This window comes from Xiphophorus maculatus, chromosome 20 (genome assembly GCF_002775205.1).
Source record: "Xiphophorus maculatus strain JP 163 A chromosome 20, X_maculatus-5.0-male, whole genome shotgun sequence".
NCBI classification, from domain to species: domain Eukaryota; kingdom Metazoa; phylum Chordata; class Actinopteri; order Cyprinodontiformes; family Poeciliidae; genus Xiphophorus; species Xiphophorus maculatus.
Window position 1 is genome coordinate 8,881,810 of NC_036462.1, and position 13,170 is coordinate 8,894,979.

Genomic DNA, 13,170 nt, shown 5'->3' on the forward strand with positions numbered 1-13,170 from the left:
ATGAAGATTTTGCTGGACACCGGCAGACAGAGAAAACTCCTCATCCTGTACCTATTTGTCGGGAATGTTGCAGGTCAGTAGTACGGTGCCGGATGCGAATAGAATTGATATTGCTGTACTAGCCTTTGTTATAAAAGCAGATTACGTTCATGATGTCAGGGTCACTTTGACAAATAAGACCAACTTCATTTAAAAATAACTTGGATTTTTAACAACTATAGTCCAAACTGGCGTCTCAGCTTTTACATTTATTGAAATGTTTTATTGTTTGTTCTTTTTTTCCCCCCTTTCTTTTAAATGCCACATTGCTAAATTTGAAAATACATCTAACGGTAAACATATTAGAAATGTATTAATTTTGTTTGGGGGTAACATTTAGAAGGCAAAACATACTGCAGGTGTGCGTTAATTCAGTAGGAGGTTGCAAGTAGCATTAAACGTTCACACAACGTTCCCTGAATGTTGTCATGGCGACGTTCGCGGAACGTCAAAGTGGCGCACTATTAAACAGCGCATTATTAGCGAGCGTTGGTTAGCTGTTAAGCTAAATGTCAAATAATCTGTAATAACTACAAAGTCAAAAGTAAGGATTTTAAGAAAAAATTAATAAAAGCCACTTTACAATTTATAATTGTATGTAAGAAGAAATATCAGTAAAAAAAAAAAAAAAAAAAACTGGTACAGAGCATCAATTTTTATCCAAAGCGATTTGGAAATTTCAAAAAATTATGAAATGTATCAAGAAAAACGTAAGCATTTTAAAACCTGCAGTTGTTAAAAAAACAAAACAAAAAAAAAAATTTTCAACTTTGTTCCAGAAACCCGAAAATAAGATGGAAATTCAGGTAGGCAACTTCTTTTAGGTTATATTGCACTGATATCACAGTTTAATCCTCTGTTTGCAATATCTATTTATTTATTTTTGTTTCTTTTTGTCCTTTGTGTATAATCTCATTTGTTCATTATATTACTTTTTTTGGCACAGCTTACTTCTTCTGTACTGGCTTTTTTCTGGTTTGAATATAAATAAATGATAATACTAAGAAATCAAAGAGAAAGAAGAAATGGAAATTGGAGAGGGATGCCTTGGCCAGTGTGGAATAAATGGTTTTGTTTTGTTTTGTTTTTTAAACTGTAATTTAAAACAATTCTTGGGCATTTATTTAACCCTCCTGCAGTCTCTGTGCAATGTTCGAGATGAGCATGCCAGATGTCACGGCTGGAGAAAGGGGAAATTATGGTGGTGTCCCGTCAGCCTATCAATTCTCGAAAGCACACACACATCTAGCCTCATTAAAGTACACTCGGGGTCAGCATGACCCCTACGGACCGTGCACAGTGTAAATAGCTTACTGGTTCTAATGGACCCCATTTTTTAGGACTATGGGAGATTTAAGTTCTTCTTCAAGAAATGTCTAAATAAATGAAATGGACATCATGCATGAAAGGAAGTGAGAAAATCGGACATGAAGCCGTTCTTTGAATTGAGATGATATGGCTTTGCCAGGTGAGCAGCCTAAGTGTGGTACAGAAGTTTTGTAAAAGTATTTCAAAGCATTTTATGAACGTTCCCCAGCCCTACTCATTTATTTTCGGACTTCTGGAACAAAGTTTGATTTTCAGATGACAATCATTAAACATCCTCTGAACATTTGTTTGCTAGGTGGGATGTTTAAAAACATTTCTTATTATTCAAAACGCTGAAGCTACAGTATATGAAGGATAGACTATGTTTAGTACTTGTAAGGCCCCATTAAATATTTTTAGCTGGCCTTTTAGTCTGCTGTGTTTTATCTAACTTAAATCCTTATTTACAAGGATTTTGCAAGATTTTGCCTGTAGAGTATAAGATTAATTATGTAATGTGTATACAATGACAAGTTACTAGATCTCAATATTTGTTTTTCCTTGTTAGTTCATCTTTGTGTGTGCAAACCTAAAATTAAACTAATTTATTCTTTCAACATATTTTGTAGAATCACTTTAAAATAACCCATTACCACAATAACAGCTTAGCTTTTATATGTGTGTTTGTGTGTGATTTTTCTTAATTTTTCTTTCCTTCTAGCTGATTGTCCCATACCTCAACATGGAGAGAACACAGTTCTCACAGAAGAATCCCTCCTAAAAAGTGAATTCCCTAATGGTACTGTGATCACATATGAGTGCAGAAATGGATATTACAAAGTAAATGGCACTGGGACGATGAACTGCGTCGATGGGAAGTGGACCGAGCCAGATATCATCTGCAGTAGTGAGTCCTGTCTAACTTGCATTTTACATCTAACAAACACAGTCATCCAACATGCTTTACATTGTCATCTTGGCTCTATATAATCCTACACTGATGTCTACTGTTTGTTTTGTTTTTGTTGTTTTTCTTTATATCAAAGAGAAAGACTGTGGTCTCCTTGAAGCACAACCACACATGCTATTTAACACCAGCGAAGGTACTCAGTTTGGTGCAATGGTTAAAGTAACCTGTGACGAAGGGTAGGTATGATTTCAAATTCCATTATTTTCTGCTTAAACGTCATTGTGTTATCTCAGAAAATCAAGTGTATGCCTTGACTCGCAGTAAGTCATTTCAATTGGGGACTGAAATTGCAACATTTGTTACATTTTTAGCTGGTGTGGTTCACTTTCACATTACACTGTTTCATCCATCCATCCATCCATCCATCCATCCATCCATCAATATTGATAGATGGCTATTAACAGTATTATTAAGTATTAATAAGAAAATTGTAAAAAATCTTAATGCGGTGTTAATGTTTGTATCATTTTATTTAAGAAAATTGCAATCCATTTATCAGTAATCAGTGATTGATAGTGCCACATCCACCATTAGGAGACATTTTTGCTCTCCTCCCATTCCATTAAACTACTACATGAGAGAAGCAACTTAATGGCACTCTTGGTTCTTTATCCCCTATTTTCAGGTAGTACTGTACATGAAGTATAGTACTACCTGTAGTTAGGCCCCGCCCAACTAACGCCAGACTCTAACAGCAAATCTTACCTAATTTTTTCTGCAACAACCTTCATTCAGTTTCAGTTTATTTAACTCACACAATTTAATAAATTCCATGATGAACTTACAACATACTGTTTTACCAGCTAATACAGATCATAGGTCAACCCAGATCATAACTGAAAAATAATAGTGAGTGCCTCAGGTCTCCAAAGAAGCTATTTAAGAGGGAGCCTGTGAAAATAAAATTCCATAAATTTTTATTATGCAAGTAGTTAAAAAGAAAGAAAAGCACAATGAAATGCAAATCATTCATTCCTCTGTACAGATTATGTTACCTCAGAACAGTCAAACACAAGTCCTACAGGTGATGACAAATACATAAATTAAGCAATTTAATCTTTAATTGTTTCTTTAAAACAGTTGTCAAAATGCAGATGTATTTTCAAATCTTCCTATTTTATTTTATTTTTATGGTATTTTGCCGCACTTAATGCAACTCGACAAAGGTGTGCTAGTTAACAAATTCAACATAAAGACAGGCAAATATTATACAAGCCTAGTCTATGCACTTTACCTTGTTTTGCAAACACTTTTTCAATTCATTAGACAAAAATTAGTGATTTTTATTAAAAAATTGCTTTTTAAATAAAACTTTTTTGTTTAAAAAAATTATAATTCCAAAAGCTTTTATCATAATTGTATTTCTTTAATTGAGATTAGATTTTGCTTGATTAAGTAATTGTGCAGCAAATTTACCACCTTTCTCCCCTATTTTCAGGGTGAAACATAGGCACTATGGATGGCTGTGAATATATACTGTACAATTTTACTTTAAAACGAAACAAAACTTTCCCTTTTATATAAAAGGATTATATAACCAGTGTTATTTTGGAAAAACACCTACCGGTACTTAAAAGGGTGCAGGTTGTTGTTTGGACCCTGTCTCCAATGTATGACTCAGTGTGAAAGAGTAATTAGCAAATATAGAATAAGTACCATAATTTTAATTATTAACTCTTATTCACGAGCTGGACTTTTTTTTATGGTTCATCAGATTCTATCATTCTTTATGAATACTTTTGTCTCTTTGCAGTTACGTGATATTTGGATCCAGCTATAGAAAGTGCCTGGAGATAGGGTGGTATGGAAAGGGAGACTGTGTCCGTAAGTGTATCAATTCTCTTTTTTTCAACACAGTTGGCCAAAGCATTGTGTACCTAAAACAGCTATTTTCTTTTTCTAATTTTCTCAGTTGTTACTTGTCCCAAACTGACTAAAGTGGAAAATGGTGAACATTCTTGGAATAGTGACGATAAACCAGTATACCAACAAACAATAAATTTCACATGTAACACAGGATACACTATGGTTGGGACTGACACCATTAGGTGTACTGAAACTGCCGAATATGATTATGAGCCACCACAATGCATCGGTAAGTTCTGCTTTATTTCAGACTTCACAGAAGATCGGTTAGCTGAGACAATATACAAACAGTTTGCAAATACATTTGTGAATATCTTAAATTGTCTTTCAACCACTTGTAAAATAGTGTATTGTCCAGTCTACATAAAAGAAACAATCTTACTGTTATTCATGCACTGAAATTGTAAAAGAGGATAAATTAGAATCTTATATTGGAATATTTTCAAAAATGTACCATAATAATAAAACTATACTGGGATTTGTTGTTGTATATAAGGTACAACAGCAATTCCCTATTTCAAATCAGTGTATAAACAATACCAGCAAAATCCCAACATTGTTTATTATTGTGTTTATACTGTACTTTGTGACACATTTGCTAGAGGATGATTTATATTTATAGCAACCTGTTTATTGCAAAGAATCAAAAAATCACAAAACAGAAACTGCCTGACAATATGGCGATAAAGATCTGTGTACCTAAAACAGCTATTTTCTTTTTCTAATTTTCTCAGTTGTTACTTGTCCCAAACTGACTCAAGTGGAAAATGGTGAACATTCTTGGAATAGTGACGATAAACCAGTATACCAACAAACAATACATTTCACATGTAACACAGGATACACTATGGTTGGGACTGAAACCATTAGGTGTACTGAAACTGCCGAATATGATTATGAGCCACCACAATGCATCGGTAAGTTCTGCTTTATTTCAGACTTAACAGAAGATCTGATAGCTGAGACAATATACAAAACAGTTTGCAAATACATTGTGAATAACTTAAATTGTCTTTCAACCACTTGTAAAATAGCACATTGTCCAGTCTACATATAAGAAACAATCTTACTTTTATTCGTGCATTGAAATTGTAAAGGAAGAGAAATTAGAATCTTATATTGCAATATTTTCAAAAATGTGCCATAATATTAAAACTATACTGGGATTTGTTGTTGTATATAAGATACAACAACAATTCCCAATTGCAAATCAGTGTATAAACAATACCAGCAAAATCCCAACATTGTTTATTATTGTGTTTATACTGTACTTTGTGACACATTTGCTAGAGGATGATTTATATTTGTAGCAACCTGTTTATTGCAAATAATCAAGAAATCACAAAACAGAAACTGCCTGACAATATGGCTACAAAGAACTGCATACCTAAAACTGCAATTTTCTTTTTCTAATTTTTTCAGTTGTTACTTGTCCCAAACCGACTAAAGTGGAAAATGGCAAACATTCTTGGAATAGTGACGATAAACCAGGATACCAACAAACAATAAATTTCACATGTAACACAGGATACACTATGGTTGGGAATGAAACCATTAGGTGTACTGAAACTGCCGAATATGATTATGAGCCACCACAATGCATCGGTAAGTTCTGCTTTATTTCAGACTTCACAGAAGATTGGTTAGCTGAGACAATATACAAAACAGTTTGCAAATACATTGTGAATAACTTAAATTGTCTTTCAACCACTTGTAAAATAGTGTATTATCCAGTCTACGTAAAAGAAACAATCTTACTTTTATTCATGCACTGAAATTGTAAAAGAAGAGAAATTAGAATCTTATATTGGAATATTTTCAAAAATGTCCACAAAAATTTGGAGGTCCACAACTTGGTTCCACAACAGTGCTCAAGGCAAATGCGTATTGGCACAGACACCCAATGGACCTTACCAGAGGGGCCGCTTTTCATTGGCTGATGCCCATTCTACGTGGCCTTCTCACAAACACACTTATGCCATTATGCTGTTCTTAGCTAACAGGAAGCTTCCTGTTAGCTAAGAACAGCATAATGGCAGAACTGATACAACTTCTACACCTTGAAGCCTGTCTGCTACACAGTCTTACGTTAGCTAAACAGATCAATATGCAATGTGTCTGTATCTGACATACACTAACGATTTTATTTTAGCAGAAAAGGCTTTGAACTAAACTGTTACTCCTGTTAGCCATGCTAGCACCAAGTACAGCTAGTCAATCAACCATCGCTGTGTTCAGGGAAGCGCTGATTAATAATCGAGAAATAAATATCAAGCTTGGAAACTAGATATCATAACGAACTGAATGTTATGTTTTTAACATAATCTTTGCTCGTCTTGTGGGGCGCAGGCGGTTGCCACGGTAACAGGTCTGCTTAAACTACAGAGACAGAGAGAGTAAAAAGTACGAGTGGTTTTGAGTTGATCACCTGTTCGGGTTATTTTACCTTTGTTTACCTTTGCTGTGGCGCATTACAGCCGCTGTAGTTTCTAAACGTTGGACTAATTACCTCGTTCTTTTGTGAGTTTACGTCATTTCACAACAAACATCAAATAGAACAAATACATTTCATAAAATTTTAACAAACAAATGGCTTCTACCGTGGTAATTATGTGAAATGAAATTAATTATATCCCAACTTCAGAAGATTTGCCTTTACCTTTACAGAGCTCTTTGGTTCCTCCTATCAGTCTGTAGCTTCTCATATTGACGTCATCAAACCAAATTTCAGATCTACCATAACTGACTGACACCTGCTGGCCTCAGGTTTGCAACCAGCTTGTGACTGAGAAACCAGTAACCTCCTCCCAGATGATGACATGAACTTGTTAGTTCCTCTGTCCATTATAGTAGCTGATATATTGTGAAAATCCGGTAGAAATGATGCACTAATCGAGTCATGTTGACATAGAAACAACGCGCTGCAAGGCTTTGCTTGTGAGACTTGCGGTCACGTGGGTTGGTTGTGGGCAGAGCTTGGTAAGGTCCATTCATATCATCAACAATAAAATCTAGTTTGAGAGAGATCTGAAAGTAGAGGAGCGATCACAAAGGGATGGAAATGGCTGACAACGTGATCTGATGTTATTTAGAAAGCTTGACAAAATTAATGACATTACCTATGAAAACCTACAATTACTACATGAGTCTTCATGGAGGGGCTGGCTCTCTTTTTGGCGGGCAGAGCACCTCCCTTTTGAAGTGGTAGATGAAATGCTGCTCAATTACGAGATTTTTATTTTCTCCTAGCTTATTGTCCCATACCTAAAGGTGGAGAGAACATGGTTCTCACTGATGAATCCCTCCTAAGAAAGGATTTTCCAGAGGGTACAAACGTCATATATGAGTGTGGCAATGGATATGAAAAAGAAAGTGGCTCTGAGATCATAACCTGCATTGGTGGAAATTGGACTGAGCCAGATCTAATCTGTAAGAGTGAGTCCTGTCTAACTTGCATATTAAAGTTACTTTACCCTAAACTGTTGGTAATTTGTCAAAATGTGTCTTGCTAACATATATAAGTGGAGATTAGCAGTTTTGAATAAGAGATTACAACATAGATGATTCCTATGAACTAAACCTATAAACAAATGGATGGTGCATGAATGTCAGTTGTAGATAAAGTGTGTCGCACATGCCAAATTAAAATTAGCTGCATGTTGCATATCAAGAAAATATCAAAATGCAGAAGATATGTACTCAGGATGATTGCAGCTGAATTCTTTGTTAAAGGATAGACCACAGAAGGCAAAATTACAACAAAAAGTATTTCATCTGCTCCTGCAACAAAACAATGTATAGAATAGAATAGAATAGAATAGAATAGAAGTACTAAATAATTTCCCTGCTGGGATGAATAAAGTAATTCTATTCTATTCTATTCATTCCGGCAGGGAAATTACTTCGCAGTTACAGCATAGAGACAAGACAAGAGACAAGACACAATAACAACGTCCGGGTGTTTAGTCTGGAGTTTGTCTGTGTCAGAGCTGATGACGTCACAGGCCACCGCTGCATCAGCTGATGGGGGAATGTAAACAGCGATCAAAATGGCAGACGTAAACTCCCTCGGTAAATAACACGGCCGCATTCCCACAGCCAGAAGTTCAATGTCCGGGCTACAAATCTGTTCCTTCACGTTAATATGGCCGGGATTACACCACCTCTCACTCACATAAGTGCAATCCCGCCGCCCCTCTTCTTCCGACTCGTGGAAAAGTCCCTGTCCCCCGCACCAAGGAAAATCCAGGAACCTCCACGCTGTAGTCCGGAATAAGCGAGTGTAGCCAGGTTTCCGTGAAGCAGAAGATACTGCACTCCCAGTACACCTTCTGGGTCCTAACCAACGCCGTGAGTTCGTCTGTCCAATTTACCAAAGACCTCACGTTCCCCACAATAATCACTGGTAACGCTGGCCTGCGCCGTCTCTTCTTCTACCTCCGTTTAACTCCAGACCCACAGCACCGTCGTCTCCTCCGTAACTCCTCCGGAACTCCTCCGGAACCACAGGCCCGTCTCCGGGCAGCAGCAGAGGCCCACACAGCGCAATCAGCCGTTCACGCGAGCAAACAATGCCGCTACTCCGCTCGGCGAGGTTCTCCGCAACCAAGAGTATAAAAAGTAGCAGACGAACGCGGAGAACATCGACAGAACCACATCCAGCCATTGTGGAAAGCCCAACTGATGATCCATGGGTTCTTCAAGCATGGATCCTTAATCGGCTACAGCAAATATACACAGACAAACACACACGACGGGAGCTGCGTCTGCAGGCAGCCAGCTGCGCCGGCGCCATCTTGACGAAATAGAATACGTAACAAGAATATTTTGCCATAGTTTCACATTTTTACTGTACTTTGTGATGAGAAATATATATTTCTGTAAAAGTTTATTAAAAAGAATGTGTTCCCTTCAGAGATTTCCTTACCACACCACAATATTGAGTTGGGTCGTGGGGATAGCAGCCTCTGTAGGGAGTCCCAGTTTTCATTCTCCCCAGGAACCTGGACCAGCTCCTCTGTCGGAAACCCAAAGCTTTCCCAGGCCAGCTTACATAGTCCCTCCAGCATGTCCTGAGTCTTCCTATGGTTCCCCACTGAGTAGGACGTGCCTGTAACACTTCACCAGGGAGGCGTCCAGGAGGCATCCTAGTGAGGTGCCCGAGCAACCTCTACTACCTCCTCTCAATGTGGAAAAGCAGTGGCTCTAATCTGAGTCCCTCCTGGATGACTGAACTTCTCACCCTATTTCTGAGAAGAAGCCCAGACACCCTGTGGAGAAAATTCATTTTGGCCACTTGAGTTTTGTGATCTCATTCTTTCGGTCATGACCCAAGTCTTGTGATCATAGATAAGGGTAGGAACGTAAGTTGACTGGTAAATTGAGAACTTTGCCTTTTGACTTAGTTCTCTCTCCACGACAAGAGACCAGTACTGCTCCCTCACTAATTGGCCTATTGATCTCGGGGTCCATTATTCCCTCATTCGTGGGATCCCAAGATACTTAGACTCCTCCACTTGGGGCAGGACCCCTTCTGTGAGCCGAAGAAGGCACTCTTCCCTTTTCTGGCTCAAGGGCATGGCCTCGGATTTGGAGACACTGATCATCATCCTGGCTGCTTCACACTCGGCTGCAAACCACTCCAGCAAAAAAAAGCTTAACGACCTGATGAAGCCCATAGAACTACATCATCTGCAGAAAACAAACATGCAATTATAAGGCCACCAAAAAACAATCCCCCTAAATGTCTTAGCTGCACTTACAGATTCTTTTCATTCATTATGAACAGAATATGTGACAGTGGACAACCTTGGCAGAGTCCAACTCTCACCGAAAATGAGCCCACCTTACTATCATCATGCAGAGCAAGCTCTGACACAGATCAAGCAGGAACCTAAAAGACCGTATCGCAGGGCCTAGTATGCCATACTCCCGGAGTACCTCGTAGAGGGAGGGACACAGTCGAACGTCTTCTCCAAGTCGTCAAAGGACATGTAGACCACACTCTGCAGTCCCTCTTCCACAGGTGATGAGTCCATGGAAAGGAGGACCCACGTGTCCTATTTGGGCTTTTCCTGGCCAGGATATATGGATGAAAGTTCATCCATATATCCTGGATGAGCTTGCCTCACCTCAAGCACTGGCTCCAAAATGGGGCCCTGGTGACCCGCATCCAGGCGAGGGAACCCTGATTCCATTGATTGTACTCATCATAATTGATCTTTGGGCTGCAAATTGTCTGGTTTCTCACCTAGAACCTTTCTGCCTTGGGTGACCCTTCCAGAGGCATGAAGCCCCTGACAGTATAACTCCTAGGATCATTGGGACACTCCAGTTCCTCCGCCACTGCATGGAGGCAGCCCAGGGAGGGATTACACACATTTTGTTTTAATCCAAATTAGGAAATATATGAGAATTATGCTAACTTTGTCATGTAAAGGCTTTAGAGTAATACCATGTGATAAAAATATTACTACACCAGTACATCAGAATCCACTTTATGAAAAAGTATCAAATGTTTTCTTTTAAAAAGCTCTAAATGTCTTCATAAATGTATTTTTCAATCAAGCTGGACAGCAATTTTTTAACTTAAAATTTGTCAGTGCAGCAGTAATGTTCTGTTCTTTTCTTCTTTTTTTGTCGTAATCAAGTGAATTTTCTGTGTACTACAGCGGGAAATAAATTATAGATTTCTCAGACAATGTAAAAGTTGAAAACCACTGATTACCAGTCTGGTGATGAACTTGGTGAACCACGGCCATACGAAAGAATCTTAGCATGTTTGGAGATTGATAAGTGGATGTTTCTCCTCTCTTGACACCTCTGCAGGAGTTTATCAGTTTCCTGAAGAATTGTGAAGTGTGTTGATGTTTTTCTTATAAAAACTTAATCAGATTTTTGCTATAATGTTGTAAATCCACTAACTACACTGTTTTGTACTTGGAGAGGAGAGTGTAGAGACTATAAAAGAAGGTGACTTATTGTTTTGAAGTCTAAAGATGAGAACAAGATGTGTTATCATTGGTTGGGCTTTGTAATGATTTTATATGTCTTTACAGAAAATACACCTCGTATAGGCAGTGTGGCCATTATTGCGATAGGTAACATGAATTAAAGTGTCTCTCTGTGAAATTAATATTAGCATTTTCTGTGACTGAAAGTGAAATGAAAAATATCAAAACATATTTTCTTTCATTTTCTTCACAGTTTGCAGTATAGTTGGAATTTTTGTAAACAGTTGTCTTACTGGTGAGATATTGTATGTTATATTTAAAAAATATCATATTTGTTTATATGTATAATTCAGCTTTTCAACTCCTGCTCCTTTTCTCTGTTGCATGTTCTGTCCCTTCAACATCTGCATGTTTACATGTAAAGACACGGTAAGGTTGAACACTTTGATTCCGTTATAGGACATTAAACTCACTGAAAATCACTGAAACAATGTACAATCATTAATTTTCAGGGGTTTTATTGTGCATTGATGTAGTTGGTTCTTAATATGTAAAAACAGGTAGGCATATTTAGTTGTTTAAATTTTAGCTGGCAATGTCAACCTAACTGGGTGAAAATGAAAAATACTGCCAAGGGGAAAAATGCACATTAACTAACTGTAATAATGCTTGAGATTTTTTCCTTGAAACTAAATACAATCCATTTACAGGTTTCTTTTTTTGCCCAGTAGGTTTTCTACATTGCTTTTAGAAAACTTTGTCCACTCTTTAAAATTATGTTAAAGGATTTTAGAGCAACAATGGCCTGTTTAACCTCATCTTAGCATCTCTCTTGAACTTAAATTCAATCAATCAATCAATCAAATTTTATTTGTATAGCACATTTCAGCAGCAAGACATTTCAAAGTGCTTTACATCATTACAAACGCAGAATCACAATGCAATATAGAATCAATCATTAAGTCAAGTTACATCAATAAATTTGTAATTGATTACATTTCAAATACAATTCTAAACAGGTGGGTTTTTAGTTGAGATTTAAAAGAAGTCAGTATTTCAGCTGTTTTACAAATTCCCCCATAGATGCCATTTTTGCTCAGACTCTTTACTATTGATGCATTACAGATGCTTTTGATAAGTTGTCGATGTGCTCTTAAAGCCTTATAAGTAGCCTCATAAACAAGTTGAAAGATGTTCAGGATTTTTTTTTTTTGCCATCTGTTCTTGATGTGAAGATACAACACACAAAGTTTAGACTGGACAACCATAAATGCTTTCTTCAAGGTGACTTAATGTTATACTAATGCAGAATTGGGTAAAAGGAAGCCTTAATTATGTCAAATTCTACTGGTGTAGAATTTACACTTATTTTTCTGTAATAAATTCTTATTACAGAAAAATAAGAATTTTTCTGTAAGAAAAATATTGTCATTACAGTGACACATCCTTAATTCCATTGAATGTTAATTACAAATGTATTAAATCAATTAACATTTATTTTAAAAAATTGCAGGCCAATAATTCTCACACAAATTTCTTATTTGATGGCACTATAGCTCATATGTCACTGGAGAAGAGCTGATGACGGAGTTCTTCTTCATTCAGGTATCCATTTCATATGTATTTTCAGAATACCAAACAAGCCTGTTTAAGCTGTTTTAATGTTTTTCTTTTTGTTATTTTCTGAGTGAAATATGAAGTACAAATATAATGTCCATATTAAGGCAAGAAAAAACATCACTGTTGTCAATTTTCTTTTTCCACCACAATGAAAATGCAACTCTGATTAAAGAGTTAGTACTTGCTTTCTTATCTCTGTTTCTATCTCAGGTGGAACTGGACCCAGCTGTTGGGACATCTACTACAGATGAAGGACTGCCAAACTCTGAGCGCCTTACCAAGCCTTAGATAAAGCAAGCAGGCTCCCTTTTATTATCTTATTGTTTTGTCTTTTAAAAGAAGAAAACCAAACGTCATATATGGTATAGTATTGTTTCAAAGTTTAATTTTTAGAAGCACTTTTTCTTAATAGTT

At 37.0% G+C, this 13,170-nt stretch overlaps 1 protein-coding gene across 1 annotated transcript; it reads left to right on the forward strand.

The window, feature by feature from the left end:
- LOC102226491 (beta-2-glycoprotein 1-like) lies at positions 1-9,259 on the forward strand. The gene is made up of 9 exons (XM_023324537.1): positions 1-73; positions 2,069-2,254; positions 2,394-2,493; positions 4,071-4,141; positions 4,230-4,412; positions 4,918-5,100; positions 5,606-5,788; positions 7,433-7,618; positions 9,099-9,259. The coding sequence occupies exons 1-9, from the start codon at positions 1-3 to the stop codon at positions 9,257-9,259; spliced, it is 1,326 nt and encodes a 441-aa protein (XP_023180305.1).
- Positions 9,260-13,170: the final 3,911 nt, after the last annotated feature.